Source organism: Columba livia, chromosome 15 (genome assembly GCF_036013475.1).
Source record: "Columba livia isolate bColLiv1 breed racing homer chromosome 15, bColLiv1.pat.W.v2, whole genome shotgun sequence".
NCBI classification, from domain to species: domain Eukaryota; kingdom Metazoa; phylum Chordata; class Aves; order Columbiformes; family Columbidae; genus Columba; species Columba livia.
This window is the reverse complement of record NC_088616.1, coordinates 10621389-10647659: the sequence shown is the minus strand read 5'-3', so window position 1 is coordinate 10647659 and position 26271 is coordinate 10621389. Positions and strand designations below refer to the sequence as shown.

At 53.0% G+C, this 26271-nt stretch overlaps 1 protein-coding gene across 5 annotated transcripts in view; it reads left to right on the top strand.

The window, feature by feature from the left end:
- The window catches only part of USP31 (ubiquitin specific peptidase 31), a 42089-nt gene extending 17565 nt beyond the window's left edge, over window positions 1-24524 (top strand). Inside the window, exons 13-18 of one of the 5 annotated variants that reach the window (XR_010466365.1) lie at window positions 50-275; window positions 1038-1196; window positions 1862-2014; window positions 3053-4608; window positions 10923-11307; window positions 15684-24524. Coding sequence is in view for 3 of the 5 variants with exons in the window: in XM_065031129.1 (XP_064887201.1) it covers window positions 50-275; window positions 1038-1196; window positions 1862-2014; window positions 3053-4593 (2079 nt within the window). In the remaining 2 variants the exon portion in view is untranslated. Of the gene's footprint in view, window positions 1-49; window positions 276-1037; window positions 1197-1861; window positions 2015-3052; window positions 10483-10919; window positions 11510-15683 lie in introns of those variants that run through there. The other 4 variants (XR_010466364.1, XM_065031129.1, XM_065031130.1 and 1 more) reach the window with 4 other exon arrangements.
- Window positions 24525-26271: the final 1747 nt, after the last annotated feature.

The window sequence follows — 26271 nt, the reverse complement described above, 5'->3', positions numbered from 1 at the left end:
ATGGTGGCCTTGCTGCCACTGCTGCTCACGCTCTTCTCTGTTTGTGCAGGAGGGAGACCGAAGGATGAAACTTCAGAATATGGTTAAATTCCCCCTGAGTGGTTTGGACATGACTCCTCATGTTGTGAAGCGCAGTCAGAGCAGCTGGAGTCTGCCGTCTCACTGGTCACCGTGGAGGCGACCATACGGTCTCGGGAGGGATCCTGAGGACTACATCTATGACCTGTATGCTGTCTGCAATCATCATGGCACCATGCAAGGGGGACACTATACAGGCAAGTATCCTGCAATATTATGTACATTAGATCCTTCCAGAAAGAAAAAGGTTATGTTTTCTGGAGGGGAGCCTTTGTGACTTTGAGGAATGGAACAATGGTGGTCCCAAATCACCTCATGTACATTCCTTTTTCTGCTATCTTTTTTTTCCTTCAGAGTAATAGCACCAACCTTTCATGTTTCAGAAATGCTCCTGGCCACTCAACTTAGAACTTCTGTAGGTACAAGAGGCTGTGACACACAGGAGGTGTTTACAGATTGCTGATGTGCACAGCCAATTTATCAGCTCCTCTTGGCTTATTTCAGCAGCTCCCAAAGCACCCAGGGATAGAGTTGCTTGGTGGTTCTTAGGATCTGCATGATTTCCCACAGCAGCCCAGGAGATGCGTGTGCCTGGTGTTGCCCTTGGGTGTATGTCTCTGGGCTGGGTTGTCCTGGGTGGACTCAGTCAGAAGGAGATTCGGTGGTGGAGGAGACTGCTACAAATAACAGAACATGATGTGAACAGAGTCACCCCAGATGGGGTTCTGTTCTGAGCCAGACAAAGGAAATCCTGAACTGGGAGCTGTTCATTGTATTCTGGTGGGCTCAGGCCCCATCTTGCCAGTCAGGCTGCAAGAGGATGTGTTGCATGAGTAAATCTGTTCATTCATTCTCCTCCAAGTCCATCACAGTGGATAAGGTCATGTTGAAGTTCTCATATGGCAAACCTGAGAGCAGTAGGAGTGAGGAAAGTCTAATAGTAACATGTTTTCTCTCAGCATATTGCAAAAACTCAGTTGACGGCCAGTGGTACTGCTTTGATGACAGTGAAGTCCAGCAACTTGCTGAAAATGAAGTCTGCAAGCAGACAGCATATATTCTTTTCTACCAGAGACGCACAGCAATCCCGTCATGGTCTGCTAACAGCTCTGTGGCAGGTAAGTCCGGCTGGCCTTGTCAAGGAGCGGTTACAGTTTCTCTCTCGTGTATACTTTGGCCTTCTGAAGAATTTTCTGCCTGGCTCTGCTGAAACCCTGCTCTCTGTCCCAGAGCTCAGTGAGCGGTGTCTGCTGTGCACCAGGGCCAGGGAACCCCCGGCTCTGCCGGTCAGGCCGGTTGTGGCAAAGAGGCTGGGGATGGGGAACCCCCTTCACCCCCATGGGTGGTTCTGCTCAGAGCTGCCCTTGTCAAAACCAGGACATCAAAGTGTGAGGAGCTCATTCCGCCAGCAGTGCCGATGGTCTCAGGTGGGCAGCCAGTGGCTGAGCATGCTGGTTGAATCCATGGTGAGCTGGGAGCTGGCGCAGGGTTGATGGCTTGGGAAAGGAACAGGGCTAGCTCTGCCTTTTTGTGGCTGCTGGAGGATTGCCCTCTGCCTGCGTGCTGCTGCACCGGTTCTGTGATTCACAGCACACTGGCACAAGTGAAAATCTGCCGTTTACAGCTGTAACTATTTTATAAGAGCAAAGGCTTTTTCTCTTGGCAGTATCTGCATGCTGGGGCTGTGTGGGCCAGCTCCAGGGTCTGTCGCAGGATGGACCTTCCTCTGCGTGGGTTTCCCGTGTGCAGCTGCTGGCCTGATGCCTGTGCCTGGTTCTTGCAGGATCCACCAGCTCCTCACTGTGCGAGCACTGGGTCAGCCGCCTGCCCGGCAGCAAGCAGCCCAGCATCGCCTCGGCAGCCTCCTCACGGCGCACCTCTCTGGCCTCGCTCTCGGAATCAGTGGAGCTGACTGGGGAGAGGAGTGAAGATGATGGTGTGTATCAGTGCTGCAGCACATGGGGATAACTGGGCTGCTAGGCTTTCTGGTGAAAGATCCCTATTAAGATAGGGGCAAAATACGTGATGGCAAGGGGCAGTCACTCGAGCAGGTGGGGACACTGGCTCTGTGTCCATAGGAGCAGATGGGTTCTGGCTCAGCTGAGCTTTTCTCTGGTATGAAAGGATGGAGAAGAGCAGGGCAGGAACCTTAAGGAGCCTTTCAAAGAAAGGAAATACTGTCAACCAAACCCCTCAGTCAAGAACTACTTGTGTTTTTTGTCAGTTTCACTGCAGCACCTTTGCAGGGAGGCTGGTGTATCTCCACAACTTAGCACAGGTGCCTATTGCTGTGGCTGACTGCTCCCAGGGAGGTGAGGAGATACACTAATTCACTTGTGTGTGCAAATAACTGTTCAGGTCCTGGCTTTGCCTGGCTCCTCCACCTAGTGAAAATGTGGAGCTTCAGGCATCAGTCTGAGCATTTTGAAGCTGGTAGAGAGATGTCCCTGCAGCAGCGCTGTGACCACTGTCACATCTGGCCATGGTAGTCACAGTTCTGAAATGCTTATTGTTGTACTTTGTGTTTCTAAATCCAAGTACATTGCTTTACCTAAAGAGGCAGGAATCCTACTTCACCTTTCAGAGGATGGTATGGGAAAATAATCTTTGATACAGAACAGTGTGTTTCTGGGAGCACAATCATAGCTGGTGAACTCATTGCTAGTTTCAAGGGTTTCCAGGGTGCAAAACCTGTGTTTGATCTCCTGCTGCTCAGGGATGAGAGGAAAATCTGGATTTTCAGTTAAAAGTTTCAGAGTGTTATTTCTGGGTGGCCACTAGCAAATAACAGTTGTTGAATTCCTTATTCAGCTTTTAGGCAAGAAGCTGTGCCTGTAGCAGGCACGAGGAGAGGGACCAGGTGGTGTAGCTGGGTAGTCTGACTCTCTTGGAGAAATAGCATCTGTGGATGGGTGGGATAAACCAACTGCAGGCTTGGCTTTCATGCCGATGGTGTCCTTTTCTTTCTCTGCAGGAGGATTTTCAACTCGTCCATTTGTAAGAAGTGTCCAGCGTCAGAGCTTGTCGTCTAGATCTTCTGTCACCAGCCCGCTGGCAGTGAGTGAAAATGGGGTCAGGCCCTCCTGGTCGCTCTCTGCAAAACTGCAGTTGCGTTCCAATTCTCCATCCCGCTTCTCCGGAGATTCCCCTGTACATACTTCTGCTTCCACCCTGGAGAAGATCGGGGAGGCTGCTGATGATAAAGTCTCCACCTCTTGCTTCGGCAGCCTGAGGAATCTCTCGAGCAGCTACTTGGAGCCCTGTGATGGCAGTCGGCGAGAGCACAAGGTGGCTCGCAGGGCTCCTTTGGCTGTCATGGAAGGGGCATTCAGGGAGGAGTCTGTTGTAAGGACATCTAGCTCAGACCTTTCAGACGGGTATGGTAAAAGCTCTGTGCAGCCAGACAGGAACCACCCTGCTTTGGACCCTTTTGATAACAACAATCAAATCGCCTTTGTTGATCAGAGCGATTCTGTGGATAGCTCTCCAGTCAAGGAGGTGGCAGCCCCCAGCGGGCCAGGGCTGGCTGCAGAGAAGGCAGAGGGCACCCCTAAAAAGGCTCACGGCTCCAAGGGAGTTTCTGAGCCAGACAAAAGTTTGAGGAAGGGAAGGACAGTCTCATCTACCCGAGAGACCAAAGGCTCTCACTCTTCTCCTCCTCCGCTAAGGAGTTCCCAGAAAGTTTCCCGATCTAGAAGTAAGACGGACTCCTCCAGGGCCAGCGGGCGACATGGGTCTCCTGCTCCCGCTCAGTCTAGGAAGGACCATGGCACGAAGCCCCTCGAGGCGCCTGTCCCATCGGCTCAACAGAAGCAAAAGTCTGGTTCTCCATCCTGCACAGCTGCCAAGAAGACCCCATCAGGCTCATTGACTAAGGGCTCTTCTGCTGGGAAGAGCCGGACTTCAGACCGAAGCCTCAGCAGGGAGGGCTCTAAGATAAGTCTGGGGTCAGATAAAGCGAGCGTTACCAGCAGCTCAAGAACGAGCTCCCCGCGGATAAGCCACTCCCGGAGTGACAGCAGGGCAGTCGACAGCAAGCACGTGCGGAGCTCCTCCATGGCCAACCTGCGGTCTCCAAACACTGGTGTGCGTTCTGGTCTGAAGAGGGACAGCAAGTCAGAGGAGAAAGGATTGTCTTTCTTTAAATCAGCCTTAAGGCAGAAGGAGACCCGGAGGTCAGCAGACCTGGGGAAGACGACGATGCTCTCAAAAAAGGCAGGGGGTGGCAGTTCCAAGTCAGGCAGCAAAAATGTGCTGGAAGACAAATCGGAGAGAGGTGTAGTCCCACCAGCCTCTCAAACCAATGCCAACATTATTGCAAAAGAAAAACTTGTCCCAAAAGACACCACACCCAACAAACATTCTCTGCTATCCAGCCGCAAGTCCAAGTCTTCCCAGCTAGATCCCGGAGTCCAGTCTCCTCCTTCCAGTGGCAAGCAGTCCACTGACAAACCGCTGAAAAAATTACCTTCCAGCATGCAGGTGTCTGTACGGCCTTCTCTGGAACCTCAGTGAAATGCTGCAATCCAGGTGTCTTTTCTTCTGCTGAAAAGCTAATTTATTCTGAGCTCTTGTTTGTTTTTTTTTTTTGTTAATGTGCCTAATGTATGTTTTGAGGAGAAGTTAACTGCAAGTTGTTAAAGCGCCTTTTGATTCTGCCATCAAACCAAATAGCCACAGGCAGCCAGCACTGATGCAGGTGGTGGAGCTGGAGTTGTTGAACATGAATGCAGCTGTCCCATAGCACTTGTACAGGAGTCTCTTTATAGAAAATGGAACAACTTTCTGCAGAGTCAAGGTTTGAAATCTGAAACCTGGTTGTACTGACACTAGTGTACTTTGTAGAGCTGTGAACTGATATTCCTTTGGTCTTGTTCTGAGCAGGCTGTGTCCGTGCTGGTGTACGGCCTTGTTCTGAGCTGTGGAGGATGCGATGGAAACTGGAAAGGAGAGACTGCCACTTCTTTGTGCTCTCTCAACCCCCTCTCCCTGCTCCCCTCCATTTTTCAGGCTTTCTAAAGGGCAATATTTCAACACTAATGTTGTTTCTCAGGTATATACTCAGCCAGTATAGGAGGGACTAGCATTAGTGGATGGACAGAGAGGTACCTGTGTGTCCATGTGTACATGTGTCTGTCATAGATTTCATTTTTGCATTCCAACAGCAGAAAGTGGTGGGGTTTCTTATGAAATGTAACATGATTTTTTTGCTGCTGTGTATCTGAAGAGTTTTACTTTGCCCACACCTAGGGCAACCGCTGCTCTGTCCTCTTTACTCACTGTCTCTGCTGAAGCACTACCCCAAGCACCAGGAGAAGTCACTGAGCAGCAGCTGTTGCCAGCTGTGCCTGTGCTGTGCAGGGCAGGGGGCGGTGGCGGTGCCATGGGAGAGCTGTTCTCGTGCACCCCAATGGGGTGACGCTGGTAGGACCCTGCTCAAACTCTGAAGCCAGCAGCATTTCCTACTATCCTCAGATGCTTCATCGTAGTGGTGTGAATATAGCATCCGTTATTTATAGGAGTAACTTTGCGATAAGCCAAGTGTCACCGTGTCCTCTCTGCCTTCTCTGAGCATGCTTTGAACAAGCCCCTTCCTGCGGGTCGGGGGCTGCACCAAAATACCGGAGCAGTTTGTTGCATTCTCCAGAGCCTGCTGCGTCCCTCCCTGCGGTGCGCTGCTCCCCTGCCCCGCGCGTTTCGGCAAAGCTGTCCCGTGTGTGCGGTGAGTGTCTGCCAGGGTTCAAACACTACATTGAGGGATGTCTGTTTACATGCCCTTCTCACGGGGGATATTCCTCATGTTCTTTAAGATTCCTCTTCAAAGGTGGATTCCTTAAGTCTTTTTATATACATGCAGTGTAATATTTTCTTTTTTAATTTCACGAGTTTTTATTAATGTGCTGCTTATCCTTTCTGTACATCAGCAATGTGCTGTGCAGGTCCCGGTGTGCAGCTGCTGTGCAGTGCTGGGCACACTTGTCTCCTGAATCAGGTCCCTGCCTGTCCCCACTCGTATGTGGCAAAGCTGCTCCAGGTTCAGCTTGTGGACAGACCTGTTTGTATGTTTTTTCTGTCACTGTAACAAAGTGGCCTCAAACACATAGTCACTCGGAGCTGGTCTGCTCCACCTCCTCTTGGGCTGGTGTCCCTGCAGGAAGTCTTGTCCTCAGGTCTGCTGGGCACACTGCTGCTCCATGGTCACTTTTTGTCCTGGAACATCTGCAGCAAGCTCTGCAGAGCAGTGTTTTGGGGCGAGCAGAGAGCTCGGGGAAAGGCAGCGGGTGTGTGGAGTGAAGTGAGGGTGCCACAGAGCCCAGGGGTGCAGCAAGCAGAAGTGAAGATTGCATTACTTGCTTCTTAAACGTATGACTTGGATTATTCTTGGATTATTTTCTGTTCTATCCAGCAGAGCAGATGAGACTTGCTGCACAATGTAGTACTTAAATTACTCCCTGAAATGTGGATGTTGAAGTATTTGTTTAAGGTTTTATCTGTATTAAGGTCTTGTGCTGTGTTGGCTCTTCTCTAGTAACAAGAATGTAATTCCCGTGACTAGTGCTAACTTGGCTTGGCATCCTTTAAATAGCCAGAACTTATTTTTCTGTGTGTTTTACCATGGGACGTTTAGGAAAGGTTCTTTTTACCAACTGACGCTTTCTTTTCATGCTGTTGTTCCCTGAGGAAGTTCAAACTGGAAGCTAGTGTGCGACTTTGAGGTGTGTTCTCCTGTATTGCATGCCTGGACTGAAGGAAATATGAAGCCATGTCCACGTTGGTGTTGTAGCTGGATGCTGGTTCCATATGTTTGTACCTGGGGTGTGAGAATTGTAACTGCACAAAATGGGAACAGGAGGTCCCAGTGCCCGGTGTGCCTGTAGCTGACATGAAATGCAGTCGAACCTCTGCAATCCCATGATGTGCAACCTCACTCTTTTTCTGTGTGTTCCCCAGAACTGCTGATGGCAGTTGCTGCTGGTTCCAGCACTCTGCTCTGCACGTGCTGCCCGCCTGGCTGTCGTGCCCGTCCCTCTGCACCCGCAGCTCTGGCGCAGGCTCCTCGCTCTGCGGATGAGCGGAGGCGGCTGTGCGGGCAGTGCCCTGCCTGGGAGCGGAGGAGATGCTGCCAGCCCGGCGTGTTCTCTGGCTTAGAGAGCCTGATGCAAGGTGTCCACAAGGAAAGGTTCTGACTGACGGGTGTGTTGTAGTTCTTGCTGAGCGCAAGGCACACAGCAGGCAGCGTGCCCAGCCGGCCTGTGCAGCACCTGGAACCACGGTCCCTGCTCTGGCTGTGTCCGTTCTGTAACAACGCAGCTGTTTGCTGCCACGCTGTGTCTCTGCTTTTTGTGTCACCGATTTCCAGTGGTCTTTGAGCTTCCCTCTGCAGGAGGGGGCTGAAGGGAGCGGGGAACACGGGTGTTCGTTGTGAGCATGAAGCCAAGCCTGGTCGCTCTTAAAGTCATGGCTCCATCAGTGATGTAGAGTAAATCTTTCTAAAACTTAACGTAGGTTATTGCAGGCCCTGCTTAAAGTGATTTGGGGAAAAGCAGCATCAGTCTTCCCTCCTTGCTTTAAATCAGGCTTATTTCTTAGCTCTTCCCTGTATGGGAATTCCTGTCCATGTGTGCAGCGCTGTCCAGATGTAGGGATGTGGGATGGCACTGGGGAATGCTCCAGAGAGGGATCTGCCAGCCCCGCCTTGGCTCTGTGCTCAGCCTTGCAGCAGGGAAGGCCGAGGCTGCTCCGAGGCAGCTGTTCAAACGCTGTCACCTCTTACAATTGGGGTTTGGCTTCAGGGGCACTCGTGCCTGTGAGGAGGTGGGTTCTGCCACCTCTGAGGTCACCGCGGGCCAGAGGTCTCCACCTGCTCCTGGGTGGTGGCACGTGGGGCCTGGAGGTCCCGTGGCTGTTTGTTCAAGGTGCACAGAAACAGCTGCTCTCGGGTCTGCTGTGCCGGTCACACCACACATGGGGCCAGCCCATGGGGCGGCTGGTGGGCTGTGCCAGTCGCACCACGCACGGGGACGGCCCATGGGGCGGCTGGGGAGCTGTGCCGGCTGCAGCAGCCTTGGGACCCCCAACTCCAGGAGACCAGGAGCCGCATCCTCTGAGGGCTGTGCCGTGTGTTTCCCACCAGCTTTGGGCCGGACTCGCCGTGTGACACTCCCAGGTCACTCACACCATCTGACACTTGCTCCCATCCCTGGCATCAGCCCTCTGGGTGCGGACAGCAGCGCCCTCATTCCAGTGCTAGATTCCTGCTGGAGTCACCTGAATAAATGGTTTTTACCCTTTTTGAGCTACGTCTTTTGGATAGTGTTTAGTAGTATACAAATTATAAGCACATTTTCAATGACGTGTATTAAAGAGGCACCTTTTATTTGTATTTATCACATTTGATAGACAATTTGGTGCCTGCAGTTCTCTGTAACTTGTGTCTCACTTTGGGTGTATAAATTGTTAACCCTTTCAAACTTACCAAATATGGCTAAATAAAAAAAGTTATGCTTAGGATAGAAAATTAGCAGCTTAATTACAGTACACTTATTCCACTGCAAGTGCCCTCATCTGTCCTAGCTGCAGGGTTGTTTGCTTTCCAAAGCTGAGACTCGAGCATGACCCCGTTTTTCTCAGTGCCGCGGCAGTTTTGCATGGCAGCACCAGACCCACGCATGCACTGACCGACTATGCAAGCGCCTGCTCGGGACCGGCGCCGTGTGTCCGGCTGCGGCCGTGGGTCCGACCCCTGCTCACCGCAGCCGCGTGTCAGCGCAGGGGAGCACGTCCCGGCTTCCTGCTTTGTTTGCACATCTTTGATTCTTTCCTTTGCAGAATTCTGCATTACTGACAAGGCTGGAGTGTAGCATAACGTCAAAGGGATCTGAAATGTTGAAATGAGAACAAACTGGATTTCTGTATTGTATTGTTTTTTCTATTTTTTTTTTTTTCTTTTACCAGGGAAAACCTGATCAGTGTTCTGTGTGTAGCCTGCTGTTTTCCATGTATAAAGGCGTGTTCTACATTGTAAGAAGAGGCAGTCACCTGTAACCGTACGAGCACTCAAAGCGAGGGGTTGTGTTGAATTTCCATGCTGAGGAAGCAGTTCCCAGTGGTTGGTGTGTTGCCTGTACTGGTGGTGATGGGGCTTCTGCTGTCTTCCCGGGCAGAGCTGTGCCGGCTGCTGCAGGGACCACGTGCCCCCTTCCCCTCCAAACCGCGGTGACGCTGTGTGCTGGTGGGTGCTGTGGGGTAGGCGGCTGCCCTGGGGACAAGGGGAGGTGTCCCCAGAGGCACATTTGGGTGGCACGAAGTGCAGGTCCCAGGTTCCTCCTGGTGTCCCCACCAGGTGCCGGCACAGAGAGCCTTTGGAAACAACATTCCACGTAATTTTACTGTTCTTTTTTTTTTGTGTGTGTCTTTGTCATTTGCCTACTAATCCAAAATAATTTGGCAGTATCTGATGTTATCTGTGGAGGGAACTGAAATTTAGTTTTAATCTGTGGTGAGATCAAAGTACTACACGGTTTTCTTGATAAAAGCACCATAAAGCATTTACTATTAGGAACATTTTGTAAAATGAAAGTACCTGAAGATTTGTAGAGTATCTATATGAGGTCTAAAGGTTTAGGGACTCTGCTATTTTTTTTTAAAGGCGATAACACTCAATGTATCTGCAACTAGTGTTTTTTAAAAGACACAGATTAAAACTAAGTGTAAACACCGATTCCGTTTCACTCTAGGCCCTGCCGCACAAACGCGTTGCAAGAACGTCAGCACTGGGTTCCTAAGGCATTTGTGCAGCGCAATAAGAAACCTTTCTGAGGTGCTACATTGCCCTGGGTAGGGTGACACAAGGGAATACAGGCTACAAGCACCCAGATTATTTTCTTGTGGCCTTCCAAATATCAATTTGTACAGATTTGCTCACCAACTGTGCCTCACCATTGATTAAAATTGAATTTTAAGTCCTGTTGCAAATGCAGTTTCTCTTCTGGACACAATGTCAGATTTTACACTGGAATATCTACGGTTCTAAAAACTGCATGTCACATCACTGTACACTGGTACTGGGCCGTGGGCTTGACCACACCTTTGATATTCTCTTCTGTATTTTAATGTTTTTGAACTGTACAGTAATTTGGAAAGCAGGCTGTCTTTACTTGGGATTGAGCATTGTACCATAAATTTTAAATTATTTGAGGACAAGTGCATGAGACTGTGTCAATGCCTTTTATTATTTATTTGTATGTTTTATTATTCAAGGTGTATGCACTTTTAATATGCAGAATTTATATTTTTATGTTAAAAATCATTTTCTTTCAGAAAGAAGAGTTTGAATATGAGGAATTGGAATTAAGTGCAAAAAGGGGAATATGTAATAAAATACAATAAATTTATTACTAGGCATCCTGCCTGAGTGAGCGTTTTTCCAGGTGTGCATGGCCACGTGCCCCACTCTGGCTCTCGGGATGTGCCGGGCGCCCCACAGGGACCCTGCTCCTTGTTCTGGGGTTTGTATCGGCCACGGCCACCCCGGTGCCTCTGTTGTGGGTCTCTGACTGTGGTGTCCCAGCTGTGTCCCATGTCCCCAGGCTGTGGCAACAGTGTCCCTGTGTCCCCTCTGGCAGGCAGTGCGAGTGCTGCCCATGCTGCAGCTGCTCTGTGTCCCCAGCTGCTGTCGCCATGCAGCACGTGGCTCCGCTCCTCAAGCTTTGGTTCAGTTATCAGCCTTTTTTAATGGTTCTTCATCAAACTGAGCTTTAAACTGCACAAGGCTGGTAGTAACTGAGTGTTTGTGTGCTGCTCCAGCTCTGCATCCTAATTAAATGCTGTTTTTCATTTAGCAGGGTGTGCAGTGGTAGAGCGCAGATGGGCAGCTCCCGCCTCTGCGCCTTGGCTGGGCGAGGAGGATGAGGACGATGGAGCGAGGTGGGAGGAGGAAGGTCCATGCTCCCAGCTGCTGGAGGGGGTTCCTCTGTCCCTGTCCCCGCGGATGGCTGCGTGGTCTGCAGGTGACACCCAGGTTGGCCGAGCTGCTGCAGGCAGGGCTGGGAAACCTTCCCCGGGCTGCGGCTCCACCCTGGAGGGCGAATGGGCTGCGAGATGCTTCAGCGATCCTGCGTGTCACCTCGGCTGAAGAACAGGAGGGAGAAATGGAAGTCGTCATGGTTGGATCTGCCCAGGAGCGTTTCCACTGCGTACTCAGATCTTCCTGCTTGACTGAGCCATCAGGTTGGTGTGGTAGGGGCTGGTGCTCATGCTTCAAAAACTTGCCTTTAAACAGAGTTTTTTATTCTTAAGGTTTCTTCCCCTCTCTTTTCTCCTCCCTGCTCCTGTGTGCATTTTTGTCTTCCCACTCTGAGATGCAGCAGCATCTACCTGCCCAGGCACACAAAAGCATTTCTCCAGCTGGGGGCTTTGTGCTGCAGCCAGGGCTGCTCAGGTCTGGCCGGGCAGGGCTGTGCCCACTGGGCTGTGGGGCTCTTGCTAGAGGCAGCAGAGGGTGGCAGAGGTGTGACTCGTGTTGTGGACTCTTGCCATGGTATTGGGCTGGCTGCTGCTGTTGCGTTCTCACCTCTGCTGTGCCCAGCCTCCTTATGCTTGCAATAGCTTCTTTTCTATAAATCTGATAACTCACCCCTGAGACAGGAAGGTAATTGTCACCTCTCCAGCCCTGGGGACAGTAGTGAGTTACACTGAGCTGCACAGTGTGGTGTGATTTCCAGCTCCAGATGGAGTGGGGCAAGGGCAGCTTTGCTGTGGGATGCTGGTGGAGGGAGCGGAGCCAGAGCCAGCAGCATCGGCCACAGGCTCGTCCATGCACCGCTGGGCTGGCGGGAGCCTGACCGGGACCCAAGCGCCTCCCTGCTCTCTGAGCTCTGGGTCAGGAGAATATGCAGAGAAGAGACTGTTCTGCCTTTTTCCTGATTGTGCTGAGCTTTCTGACATTACAGTGATGGTGCCTGTGATTGCCAGGGTCACCCAGCAGCCAGTACTAAAACCTCGGCCCAGCACTGGGAGCTGCACAGCCCGGCCCAGGGGGTCCCCGACCGCTACCCCTGGGGCATCGGGCACCACTGACCCCTCCAGAGCAGGCGGGCGGGTCACTGCATCTGCCCCTGGGGCTGGGGCCCATGTGGGCAACCCCAGCCCTTGCACCTCATGTGCAGCTCTTGTCCACGTTTCCATACACCCCACTGGGAATCAGGAGCTGGAGCTGACCCTCCTGGGGCTGCCCACAGCGCTGGGTGATGGAGCTGGTGATGGTTCCCATCCTTTTATTGCATATCAGAGAGAGTAATTACTTCACGTCTTGTATGGAAATGGGGATGACAGATGTCATATTAAATCATAGGGTCATCACTTATTTATAGGTGATTACATTAAAGAGATATTAATATAGCCAAAGGCTTTGAAGAATTAGAGTTAATGTATTTTTATTTACTATATTTGCCAATATTTCTCCAATCCAGCCAGGTTTTTATGGCCACTTATTAAATAGACAGCCCGCTGCAGTTCCCTTAACCTCGCTGGAAGGGTGGTGAGAGGACAATTGGAAAACACTTGAGAACTTTGATCTCGGAGTGATTAAATTTTATTGCCTTCTTGTTTATGAGGGTGCACTGGCAGGTGCTTTGTGTGTGGGGAAATGAAGCGAGGGCAGGTTGGGATTCCAGTGGTGATTAAATCTGGGTTAGCACGGGGCTGGGTCTCGCAGATGTTGGTCCTCAGCTGGGATTAGCACCAAGCTAAACCAGGATTAGTTTATTGCAAAAGGAGGTGCAGATTTCTGACACCCCAGGAGCAGGAGTGTCCCTGTCCCTGTGTGCCTGGTCCCGCAGGGCTGTGGCTGCCCCGCTGCTGGCTTGGGGGGGCACCAGCGGAGCCCCCAGCCCGTGAGCAGCTGGAGGAGCCGCAACAGCCCGGGGACCTGGCCCTTTGGTGGCTCCGTCCTGCAGGGGCGGCTGCTGATTGTGCCACTCGGGAGGATCGATGTGCGAGGAGCTGCCCGCTCTGCCCGCAGGCAGCTGCTGTCTGCTGGGATATTTATTCACACCCAGGTGCCTTCCAGAGCCAGAACAAAACCTAATCTTTGGAGGCCGTCAATAAATTATAACATATTAGGCACTGTCATCCATACCCCTGGACTCTTAAATTTTGTTCTAATTAGAGTATCGCTTTTCCTTTCTCAGCAGTTTTTCCCCTCTGCTGAGTATTGATCCTTTCTCTGTGGAGATCTGACCAACTGTTGACAATTTATGGTAACATAAAACTAGTACCTCTTACAGCAAAAACCCCGCTTTTAATAAAAGCCGCTGACACCAGCCTCTTGCTGGCAGCCTAACCTGATTACCAAATGGATTTAGCAGTTAAGACCGTGCTGATGCCCCCGTTCTTTTGCACATAGGGACTTTCACTGTAACACTTAATGGGCTTTCAGTTGTCATAATATTTCATAAATAAATACGTACATAATTGAAAGCTTTGAGGCCGATAGGAAGTCCTGGGAGCGCTCCTGAGCCCCCCCCGGCTGGTGAACGCTTTATGTGCTGGTTACCGGGTCAGCCGAGGGTGCGCGTTGGGTCACTGAGGAAATCGCTCTCTCCATCTGCTGGGGGAAACTTACGGTCAGGTTTTTATTACGTGTGAAGAGCCTGCTGATACCGGAGGTACCTGATGGCATTTCCCATTAACCCCTGAGCATGGTGTTATGCGGATGCGATGTGTCCCTTGCCGTGCTGGCCCCCAGATCTTGCTGTGCCTTGGTGGCTGCGGCGGCTCCGTTTCTGCACCTACAAGCCCCCCTGGTCGGTTTGCAAAGGCTGCAACGTGTGGTGTGAGCCCCTTCCCCACACGGTCTGGTGGGCAGCCCTGAGCTGGAACAGCTCCAGGACCCACAGGGCTCGTCCCCCCGTGCCACCCGTGTGGCCACCCTGCGCTCAGCTGCTGCGGAGTGATTGACACAGACCTGGGGACAGTCCCCGGCCACCCCCACAAAGCAAATGATTTTGCAGCCGCTGGGGTTTGCTTGCGCATTGAGGCTGCCCCGAGACTCCAGCCTCCCTGGGGGGCCGGTCCTGCCCCCTCTTTGCTGGAGACCGTTACATTGAGGAAAAAACAGCACATCTGCTGGTGGAGCAATTTATCAAGGTGCCTCATGGCTCTTTTTCCACATTAGTTTCATCCAGCAAAAAAAAAAAACTGCATGTCTAACATAATGACCCGAATTTCTTAATAAACAAATGCAGTGTGGATGGCTGTATGTTTCCACTCAGTCTGAGCCAAACTGTGATAAATTGATCCTTCCTGAAGGTATTGAATATTTCTCAAACTATTCATCAGCCCTACGACAAATTCCTCTGTCCGCCACAGCTGACATCCGATTTTAAACGCTTCTTCAGGCCCGGCACAGAGCGGCTGCCTGGGAAGCAGGGACCTTATCATTTTTTAATGCACTGCAGTTCTGGGCTGATGCAATATTTATTACAAAGCTGTTATTTACCAAACAAGCTGGAGCGTTTGCAGGAACCCCTGGTGGGGGGATAACTTGGGTGGCTTCTGTGCCTTGGTGGCTGAGGGTCTGGCTGGGGAGTCCCGGCCCCAAAAGCCGCAGAACCCGGGTCTCCAAAGCACCTCGGGCTGTGTGGCCCTGCCTAGGGCTTGATGTTGTTGCTGGGGGTGACAAGGAGAGGGGACAGGATGGAGAGGGCATGGGACAGGACTGTGAGCCCCCCAGCCCTTTCCCTGGTTCTTGCTCAGCCCCTCCGGCCCCTTTGCCGCTCTCTGCTGCTGATCTGTGCTGGTGGCTTTGCAGGTGGAGACTGGTTGTGGATCCCCAAAGCTGTGGGTTGCTGTTCCACCGGTGTGTCCCAAGGGGGGTGTGGGGTCCCTGGGTGGCACGGTTGCTCCCTGGATCCCGTCAGTACCAGCCCTGCCGCGTGTCCCCAACACAGCGCTGTCGCTGTTGACTCGTTCTGCTGGGTCTCGCCAGCCCTGGAACATCTGCTCTTCCTGCCGTTCGCTTCCGTCTCATTCTTTTTTTATTGAAATTAGTTTAAATTGTCTGAGAATATATTAGATTACTCTTTCCCTGCGGTTAGCACACTTGTATAGATGTGAATAAACTGCACAGCAGCGCTCGCACATGGTCTCGCTCCCTTTTTTAATCTGAAAGGAGCTGGCTCCCCGGAGAACTGGCGTGTTTCCTAACGACTTTAATGAGTTTCCATAGCTGGGGTCAGATAATCTAGAAAGGCGGTAATGACAGGGCCGGGAGGTGGTTCTCCCCCCACCGCTGCACCGCTCCGATAGCTTTGTACTCCAGCCTGTAAATAAAGCAGAGTTTGATAGCTCTGCCTAGCTCTGCGATAAATACATTTTCTCCTTTAATAGGCAGGAGTGTGTGTGTTGCAAAGCAATTCATGAAGCCCATATGACAGTCTTTAAGCATTTTAATATTTTGCAAATGATTTATCACTGGTAACAAGCAGATGATATACTCCACTTCAAGGGTATGGATTATCTATTAAAGGCCACGCGTAAAAGGCATCTGCGAATGACAAACGGCTGCAGAGAACGGGAAGTACAACTTGTCTTTTGTTTTACAGGAGGGGTCAACAGCTTCTGCCGCAGCTCGGGACGTGACCGGCCGCCCCAGGGGAGAACATGGAACCGGCCCTGGCAGGTCCGGCCCGTGGAACGGGTGTGCGGGGCCGGGTGGAGGTGACGCTGTCCCCCCGCGGGTGGCTCGTGTGACGCTGTCCCCCCGCGGGTGGCTCGCGGGTCCTCTCCCGGGCTCTGAGCTCCCAGTTCGCAGCGGTGGCACCGTGCTCAGCCGGGCCGGGCGGGGGCTGCAGAGCCGCCACGAACACGCGTGTGCAGCGGGGCCGAGCCGCGCCCGGGGGGCGGGGGAGCCGGCGGGACCTGGCCGGCCGAGGGAGACTGTGCTGCGTGTGTCCGTGTACGCACACGCGGGTTTCATTGCCACTGGGCGGTGCCCGTGGGTCGCGCTGCCCGCAGCTCCGGGCCCCGCCGCTTGGGGTGCAGCGCGCCCGGGGTCCGGCACCCTCGGCGGGGCTGGTGCCGACCTGGGGATGTGCTGGTACCAACCTGGGGATGATGTACCGGTGCCAGCCTGTGGACACGGCCAGCAGATCAGCTGCTGGAAAAGGCCTTGCTCTGCTCATGCCTGGGTGGCCTGAACAGTTTGGGGGTGTCACCAGTGTGACATGTGCAGGGATGGAGAGCTGCCATCCCCCAGCTTGGAAAGGAGCAGCCTGGGGCTTTGGGTCTTGAGGCTCAGGCTGGGTACCCCTTGAACCTGAGAGCAGAGCTGTGAGCGTGCGGTGTGACACTGTGGTGGTGTGACACTGCTATGGTGTGACACACAGTGTGACGTGTGTGTGATGCTGCGTCCTGCTCTAACCACAGCAGCTCACTTCTGCAGAGGACCTGTGGCATGGGGCATCCCCACAGGCACACGGGGTGTCCCCACTCCCCTGTAGAGCCAGAGCAGCCACAGGAGCTGCCTGGTTTGGCCAGGACCTGCTGCACCCCCTGCCCTCACAGCCTGGGGGCTCAGCAGTCCTGAGGTGCCAGCTGCGGGACACAGGGCTCTTTACTCACCTCAGTGCTGACTTTGCTCCCCACTCCTGTGTTTTGCAGCTGGTGCTGCCCAAGCCCGTCATACCATGACACAGCCTCGTGGTGACAGTGGTGATGAGACGTGTCCCCTGAGCTCTGGGCATCTCCCAGTGTGGCACTTGCTTTGCCACATGGGCGGCTGTGGCACGGGGTGGTGGCAGGAGGTGGCAGGACCCGCAGGGACTGGGGCTTCCCTGTCACGAGGAGGGCACTGTGCTGCCCCATTGCCACGCCGGTCTCGTTGCCATAAGATTAATGCTGGTTATTGGGTTGGGAGTTTTATTACCTGAATGTTTCCTCTTAGCTCCTAAAACTGACTTCATCCCAGATTTATTACCCAGCAAATAAACAAAAGTGCAGGTTTATTTTACCTCCTTGTTCATCAGAAGGGAATGAAAATTTAAGCAAAATATTAAAAATAAAATAGACTCAGTTTTACTTTAATTGATCTTTGATTTTTAACTTAATACCTTCCCCATGTTGCTGCTTCAACCTTTAATTTCTCTTGGTGAAGTGGCTGTGTTCAATGATTCATTCTGTCCCGAGGCAAAGCACACACTGTAATTGGTTTTTAACTTCCTGGAATGTCAAAGCCGGGATTGAAATTTTACGTATCACACCGCCAATTCAATACTGGCTTTAATAATAATGTTGCAGAAAGGAAGGCAGATTTACAGCTGTAGAAAAATGTAATCAAATTTTGAGGCAGAATGCAATAAGTCCAAATGCTAGTTTTCATTTGGAAGCTTGTTAGATAAATGTGGTATCACCTGAGCAGCTCCCCAATCGTTTCTGCTCTCCCTGCCACACTGAGCATTGCCAGCGGACGCAGGGGAACAGCAGGAGCAGGACAAGCATGGGGTGTGTGGGGTGGATGTGGGGTGACCCTGCCACCCTCATCCTGTGGCCCAGGACCAGCTGATGGGATCGTGTGGACAGGAGCCACTCGTGGTGGGATCTGCCCTGAGTGTCCACCCTGTGATGAGCTGCGTGGCAGCCGGGACCGCGATGCCGCGGTGCCCAGCGCAGAGCTGCTGCACCCTCTGCTCTGCCGGCCAGAAGCATCTGGGGGGGCACCCCAGTATCCTGCAAATGCCAAACAAGTAATCAATTTGGGTCAATTAATGTCTGATAAAAACTAATAACCCTTCTCTCCTTTTCTTATTACTGAATGACCTCCAGCAATCCATTAGTTTAACAAATGATATGCGAGTGTTCAGCATGGCTAATGACTCTGGATTAGACCCGGTGACACCTAATCCATCAGCACGCTGCTCCCCACAGTGCCCACTCTGCTCAGTCACTGCTTGGCAGCGCCTGCAGCCCTGCCTGGATCTGGGTGCTGTGTCCCCTCATCCCCTGCTTGCTCTGTCCACCCCATGCTGCCTTCCGGGGGCTGGGACTTCAGGAAAAGCCTCTTGGGGTTCAGGGACCAGCAGCCCCGCAGTGCCCAGAGCCCGGTGCCGGTGCCTGTCAGCCACGGGGTGCGTGCAGCTCCCTGTGCTGCTGCTCGCGGCTCCGCTGTCCCTGCTCTCTACTTAGGCTGTCCTAAAAAGCTAACTAAGCTGAAATTATTTTCTTTCCTTAGAAGAGCCTTTAAATAATGTATTGCCCTCACTTGCTATTGCTGAATGTTTTAAAAATCCAAGGGACTACTCCTTCTGGCTCGTGTATCTGCATCTGTTTGTTGTGGACCATGAATTACCCTTGGCAGGGGTCATTACAAATTCCCTTTGGAGCTGTTGCCCTGACAGCCTCACAGCAGCTGCCGTGCCGGGATGTGGGCGCTGCCTGTGCCACAGTGGGAGGGGGTGTGGGGAAAAGCAGCACCCGCTGCCCAGGGGAGCAACAGCACCGAGCCTGCAGCCCAGGACACCTGCACCAGGTGCCCCTGTCCCTGGCACATCCAGCTCTGGGGTCACCGTGGAGCAGCAGCGGCTCCAGGGCAGCACATGCTGCCAGTTCACATGTGGCCGTGCCTGGGGCATCTTGCTGTGGTGCTGCTGGGGTCTGCTTGGTGGGTTTGTAACCCCTGACCAGCCACGCTGGACCTGCAGGAGCTCAAATCCAGCCCTGGCCGCCCTGGAGGATCCATTTTCCACCCAGCCAGGTGCCCATGGTCCTGGCTGGCCATGCAGCTCCCTGTCCCGCATTCACATGGCAGCAAATTGCAATTAAATTCCAACCGCTGAAAACAGAGCCCCTAAAAACATCCTCCAAAAAACTGTACCTCCTGGAAAATGATGATAAGAGGTTGCTGGAGGAAGGTTAATTACATTAGGGGAGCTGTCAACAAAGCAAAGACATTCTGTCCGGAGCGGTGAGGGAAATGTTTTCCGTTCTGTGCTGGTGTCCCACAGATTCTCATGTACTCTGCAAGGTTTCAGATATTATAATAAAAATCAATGCAAGTGTTCACCAGGCCAGCAGTGCTGCAGTGCTCATGTCCTGGGCCGGTGCTCTCGGGCAACTGGAGGGACATCCCGGCCCTGAGCTGCACTCCTGCCTGAGCAGCCCAACTCAGACCTGAATGTCACAGGAAACTGAGCTCTCCCAGAAGGGCTGAAGAAAACGAGAAACTAGGTAAGCGTTGAAACTGTTAGAAATTTGTTCCACAAAGTCCCTTCCAGTTATACTCCACTTTTCCCTGAAGTGACAGTGGTTTTGAATCATGTTTCCATAGAGCACGGGGGCTCTGTGCAGGCAGCCCCGCAGTGGGGCCGTCCAAGTCCTGCATTTCAGCAAAGCTCTTTCCTGCAAGAGTTTGCGAAAGAGGCCCCAGCATAAATGGTGCTACTGCCGGCGCTGCAGCTAATTCTGGTGTTTTACAGCACCGGGGCTGTGTTTCCTATTGATTTCGTAGGCTGCTAATGGTCTTTTTCATACAATAAGAGGCTTTTGTGGGAAGAACTTAATCCAGTGCTATCGCTGGGTGAAATTGCACAGCTTACTGCTTAGATTGCCAGGACACGATCTGCTTTAATAGTAGAAGAAGTTTTATCTGATACATTTAATGCTCCAATATTTTTATGGCACAACAGGTCCTAATTGAGCTGCATTTCTGCCCCAGGCGTGCGGGAGGCTGGGGCTCTGCCAGGGAGGGGTGCAAGCTGCCATGGTGCATGGTGGCTCATGGGGACCTTTGCGGTGTGACTGTCACCTTCACCGGCCGCTGTCCCCAGCCTTGTTGCTGCCACAAATGCATGTTAAGGTGATTCTCATGGTGATGGTGAGGCCGGTGCTGAAGATGACAAAGCTCTGCAGGGATGTGGATCTTTGTTTTCTCCGGGGCGTATTTTTCTTCCTGATGGCCATGCCGCATGGGCTGGTGGCAGCTGGGCTGTCAGTGCCCGACTACAAACACAGGGTGACAGGCAGGTCCTGGGCACCATGAGCAGGCAGGGCAGGCAGGACAGGCAGGACATAAGGACATTGCCGTGCAGAGGGGCTCACCAGCCACAGGACATGCTCGTGCTCCCTTGTGCCCAGGACACGCTGTCCCCAGCGCCCGGCTGAGCAGAGCTCCATGTGCTGCTGCCTTGGAGTCTGGCGTACAGGACATGTCTAAATGGATCATGACGGTCAGGACTAAAGGTTAGGAAATTTCTCTGTGTATCTTATGTAAATGAGGACTAATGAGGTTTTCATTGTTACCTTTAATTATCTTTTCCACAAGTGGTGGTGATTTGTGTGGTGTGAGCCTAGATGGGTGACACACACAGATCCACACGCAGTGGAGAACCTTCATTAAAACCGTGTTTAAAAATGAATCTGCAATATGCAAATTGCCTATTAAATGCCTTTAAGGCGAAAAATGGCACAAGCAAACCACTAGCCTCGTGGGACCTCTGGGGATGGATGAGCAGCAGTGGTGGGTGCCAGGTGTGCAGCCAGTGTGCCGTGCCATGCCATGCCGTGCTGTGCTGTGCTGTGCCGTGATGTGCTATGCAATGCTGGGCGTGCCATGCTGTGCCATGCATTGCCCTGCTGCACCGGCTGGTGCTGGAGCCAGGTGCTACCGTGAGGTCCTGTGGCAGCCTGGCCCCAGACCTGCACAAAGAATTTTTGCGGAGAAATGGACTTAAACTTGCAACTTCCCTGTTGATCCTGAAGAGCTAGATAGTGGTGTTGGGTGGGAGGAGAAAGTGCTGTACCAAGAAGCAGCGGAGTGAGGGAGTGAGTGAGGTGGCTTGGACAACTATGTCCAATTAGCCTGACGTTAATCCTGGGCAAACGGGTGGAAAAACTAATGCAAGATTCAATTAATGTGAGAATCAGTGCCCGAGAATATAAATTCATGCCAGTCAACATGGCTGAAAAGAAGTAGGTCCTGTCCAACCAACCTATTTTCATCCTGTGATGAGATTACTTGTTTGGGTGATGGAGGTGATGGCACAGAAACAACAGGCTCCAGACAGCATTTCACTGGTGCCATGATGCACTGGTTAAAAACCTGGTGGAAAATTTTCCTGATTGGAAAATGAGGCTGAAGAAGCAGAAGGGGATGTTGCCGCTGGTGCTGTTGTGCAGCTGGGTGGTGGTGGTGGCAGTGGCCACCAGTGCTGGCCAGGGCCGGTGTGCAGTGCCATGGTACCGGGGCAACAGCGCTCGGTGCTGCAGCACATGAATGGGGAGAGACGTGAGAAATGCTGGCACTGCTCCAGGTGGGGAATCTCCCGGCACCCAGGGGAGCTGCACATCCACACTCTGGGGAAAACGCGGGGCTGCAGAAAACCTCAGCCTTGCTTTATTTTCCCAAACCGCCATGCGAGGATGATTCTGCGTGTAGCAAAAGCCACGGAAACTATGCCTAAAGTAAGACTCAAATCCATCTGATTATGAATGGATTTAATTAACCATAGCTGTAGCCGTGCTGTGCTGGGGCTGCAGCTGTGGCTGTGCAGCAGCTGTGCCATGGTGGGGCTGTGGCTGTGCCATGGTGGGACTGTGGCTGTGCCATGGCCGGGGCTGTGCCATGGCAGGGCTGTGGCTGTGCCATGGCCGGGGCTGTGCCATGGTGGGACTGTGGCTGTGCTGTGCATGCTCTGCTGAGGCTGCTCAGTCCCCGGTAAACATTTCAGACCCCACGTGTCTTTCACACCAGAGAACCCCATTAGGGTGCATTAGTAAGCCATGACTGATTGCCTTTCTTCGCTAAAATAGTACAACAGCTTTTCAAACATACCAGTAATGAAAATTTTATTGCAGCCGGCTGGATCTCCTGCAGGTCTATTGTTCCGATCAGCGCTGGCAGGTCGGAGCCCACCCGGGCCCACAGGAGCTGCCACAAAACACAGCGGCCGTGGGAGCAGCTGGCCGGGTGGCGGGGACCTTGCTGGCGGGTGCACTCCCAGCAGCTCCTGTCCCAGTGGCATTGCTGGCAGAATGCGGTGGGCACCATACTGCCGTGGGCACAGCACTGCTGCTGGGGCTGTGCTGCTGGCCGGAGAGAGGGCTGCACTCAAGGCGCTGCATTTGGGGTGCTCTCTGTGACCCCCCGGCTCCAGCAGCATGGCTGATAGGGCTGACCCTCGCTGTCTTGTAGCCGGTGGGTGGTTGGGCCAGTGGTGCTGGGGTCCTAGCACTGGTGCGGGACGGCACAGGGAGCTGGAGCGGTGCTCGGGTGTGCGGTGAGCGATGGCCTGACTCCTGCTTCCCTGGGCTGACTCAAATAAAGTGCAACCAAGCAGCACCAAGTGCCTTTTACAGACTCCATGCAGGCAGGATTAAGATGTGAAGATAAAGAACGTGTAATTCACTTTATCCATGTTATTTATTTAGAAGATGGTGAGGAAATGAGGAGTGAAATATCCCCGTCTCAGCCCAGAGCCAAACAGGGGCTGCTCAGCCCTGTCTGTCCCTGGGGCTGTTCCTGGGGCAGGGCCCTGTGCTGTGGGGCAGGGCAGTGTGCTGTGGGGCAGGGCAGAGTGGTGTGTGCCATGGGGCAGAGCCCTGTGCCATGGGGCAGGGCTGCACACTGCAGCCATGGGAACAGCTCCCAGAGGTTGCTGGTGGCTGCCACATGCCCAGAAGGAGCCCCACAGCTTCGGCACTGCTGGTAACTCTTCCAGTTTCCCTCTGGAAGTTGTTTCTGCCAATGCTGTAATTTGGGTTGTGCAGAGTGGGCCCAGTGGGCGCTGCGCATCCTCAGCAGATCCTGCATCTCCTACTCTGGCTCACAAGGGCCCAGCACGTGTGATGGCACTGGCAGCTCCGCACTGATGGGGCCAAGAAGCCATGGGGCAGGACGAGCTGGGGCACAGGGGACCGTCCCCACTGCCCCACTCACCCGGTGCCTGCAGCTAGGCTGGGGCTCCAGGGCGGGATGGTGCGGGCAGGGACCTTCTGGTCCTTCCCCAGGGCTGTGTGGGGCTCCACGCTCCCCCAGCTCAATTCCAGAGCCCACCAGGCTGGGTCCTGGCTCTACAAGAGAAATGAGGTCTTAACCAGATGGCAGGGCTAATAAATAGCTCAAGAAAGGCAAGCTAGTACATGCAGCCCGCATCTCCTCTGCCTATCTATTGCAAGTGCCAAAAGAAATCTGTCTCAGGAATTATTTCAGAGAGGGTAATTTCTGTTCCCCAGTTGCTGTCATACATTAGAAATAGCTGAAATGCCTCCAGTTGGCTACCAGTGGCGAGGAGCAGCCAGGGGCTGCCATGGATGAGAAGCACTAAAAGAAAATAAATTAGCCTCTTGCACTCAGCCCTTCCCTCGGCTGCTGAACCACAAGTGACGAGCGGCTGTTGCTTAAGTAACAACCAGAATAATGAGGAGAACAGTATTCGCAGGGGAATATTAACTCGGAGAAACAGCATTTTTTCCTCCTTTTGAAGTTTGTCCCCAGCAGCCCCTGTTCTGGTGTGGAGGTGAGCCACGACCTGCAGATGCCGGTGGGTGCAGGTGATGGGCATCAGCTGCTCTCTGTGCCCATGAGCAGTGTCCCAGTGGGACCTGCTGCCAGGTGGGCCCGGGCTCATTCTGTGGAGCCCTAATGTGGGTCCGCTGCATGGCTGGGAAACGCCAGCCCAGATTTTCCATCACTGCTGCAGCTCGTTGCTTTATAGCCTTGGGCCATGTCTGCTCTGGTGCAGTCTGGTGACCTGGGACAGCAGGGATGCTTCTGGCTGTGCCAGCACGCCGTCATTTTGTGGCATGAAATGCCTTAATCACAGGCTTGGTAACACACGCCTCGAGCACTGGTGATCTGTCCCCTCTGATTTCTCCACTTGTAGCTCATGTTGCTCCAGCTGCTGGTGTCACTGATTCCAGTGAATGAGCCACTGCTCAGTGGCTGGCAGAGCTGGTGACCCCGCGGGTGTGTTGGACCAGTTCTCAAGAGGAATGACCCTGTCTGGAGCCCTGCTGTGTTGTAACCAGCAGTTTAAGGAAGTTCATCCCTCTGACGATGCAAACCAGGAACACTCATGGATTTAACTTGCTTCAGATCCTCTCTGGTTCCTTTATCTCTTCTGGCTGAGTCTTCTGGGGAACATTACCTTGACTTACTGCTCCCTGTTTGTATCCACTAACAATTATATGGGGGTGCAATTCTGAGAACCACCTCATCCCATGCTGTGTGATTAATGATGGAAATCTTTCTTCCCATTTTGCAGTTTGAGAGATACCTGTTGCTGCTGAAGCTGTCCCCAGGAGGATGCCTGCTCACTTAACATGTCATTGCAGGGAAAACAAGGCACTTTGCTCCTAAAAGAAGGCAACGAAACAAAGCTACATGAGGCTGTTTTCTTTGTGCTCTTTCTCTTCATCACCCTTTTCTATCCATCCTACATCTGTGAGCGGTGGGGAAGAAGTCATTGTGCTGTGTGCCGTCCCCAAGGGAAATACCCGTTTCTCGTCACCTTGAACTTCCCTGTTGGTGGTTAATCCACAGAGCGTTGGGGTGCTGGGGTTGTGTTGCCATCCTGCCCCAGGTTGGTACCGATCACTGCAGGGTCTCTGGGGACAGGTGTCGTGGTGCTCTGCTGGTCGCAGGGACGTCACCGCCCTGCAGCCGAGCGGTTGTGCCTCCATCTGCACCCACAGCCGAGCTGCAGCGAGCAGCGGGGTGGCTGTGGCGTTAATAATGCAGACGTGTGCTTCTGCCAGGCTTTCCCCATCACTGCCTTGGATTCGCTTCAAGATCAGATTTTCTTGCTCCCAATCCCCCAGGGTCAGTGCAGCGCAGAGGAATCTGCTCAGCTGGTCACAGGACGGGTGCCTGCCAGGGTACAGGGGTTGGGCCCGCTCCCCAGGGCTCGGCACTGGCCTTGCTGGGAGCTGGAACAGGTCCCAGCTCTTGCCATCGCTGAGAGGCTGCGGTGCCGCCACCTCTGCCGGGACCCCCGCAGCTCTGCCGGCTCCCCCGCCAGCTCTTGGAAGTGACAGCATTAAAATGCTTGTGTTGATCTGGCAGAGGCAGCTCTGGGACATCAACAGGCAATATTTTGCTGCAGAAAAAGAAAATGACAATACTCTCCATCAAGATTATTATAGCGCTGTCCCTTAGAGTCACCAGCCTGAGCTGGGGGGAGGTTTTTCTCATTTGCTTTTTTTTTTCCCTGCCAAAGAGAGTTTTAATGGCATTTAGTATAGCTCTGTCCACGAGGCACCTCAGCACCGAGCACCCAGTGTGCCAGTGCTAATTCCTGCTAATTGCACCAAAGCACGTGGCGCTGCTGAAATGATGCTCCCAGCCGGGGCTGGGGCCAGCGTCAGCATGAGGAGCCCTCTCTGCTCCGCTTGGTTCTGCAGAGACGCACATCTGAACGAGCCTGTCAAGTGAAATTTTCTGTCTGATTAGAAATGGATTTTCGAGCTCCTCGCTCACATGTAAACATTTTTAGCGGTCCCCAGCCAAAGCAGGAACAGCGCAAGCAAACATCAGCCTGAGCAAACTGGGTCCCTGCAGGGAAATCACCAGCCACAGAAGGAAACAAAACACATGATGGCTTCAAAAGACATCCATTAAATGTGTGCTGAAGTGATTCATGGTGCTGGTAGTTAGACTTTAATTAGATCTTAATCACGTAATTTTATCTTTGTTTTAGAAATTAGGGCTTAATGACTGTATTGCTCTCATAACAGCTCCGTGACTAAATACAGTAATATCACGTGGCAGCCCTGCAGTGGGCAGAGTTGGGACAGAGATTATCTGCTGGTCTTGGGCCGTTGTTTCTTAAGTAAAGAAATGTATTTAAAATACGCAAATCCAGGAGGACGTGCCGCTGCTCAGGGAAGGTGGAGAGGGCAGGAGCTGTGAAGAGGAGGGGTATGGGCTGCAGCCTCCGGCTGCCTAGACCAGTGGTGCCCTTTCCCTTGGGGATGGGCAGCTCTGCCCTCTCTCCTGGGGACCCCCAGTCCCCCGGGGCTGCTCTGCAGAGCCAGGGTCGCCCCGCACAGGACAGGAGCTTTGTCCTGCAGCAGCCCCTGGCCGGGGAGTTGCCATGTCCCGCAGCTCTGGGGTTCTTTTGGCCTGTCCGAGCAGGCTGAGCTGTGCTCAGACCCACTCCCTGGGGAGGTGAAGCAGCAGGTCCATGTCCCAGGGCACAG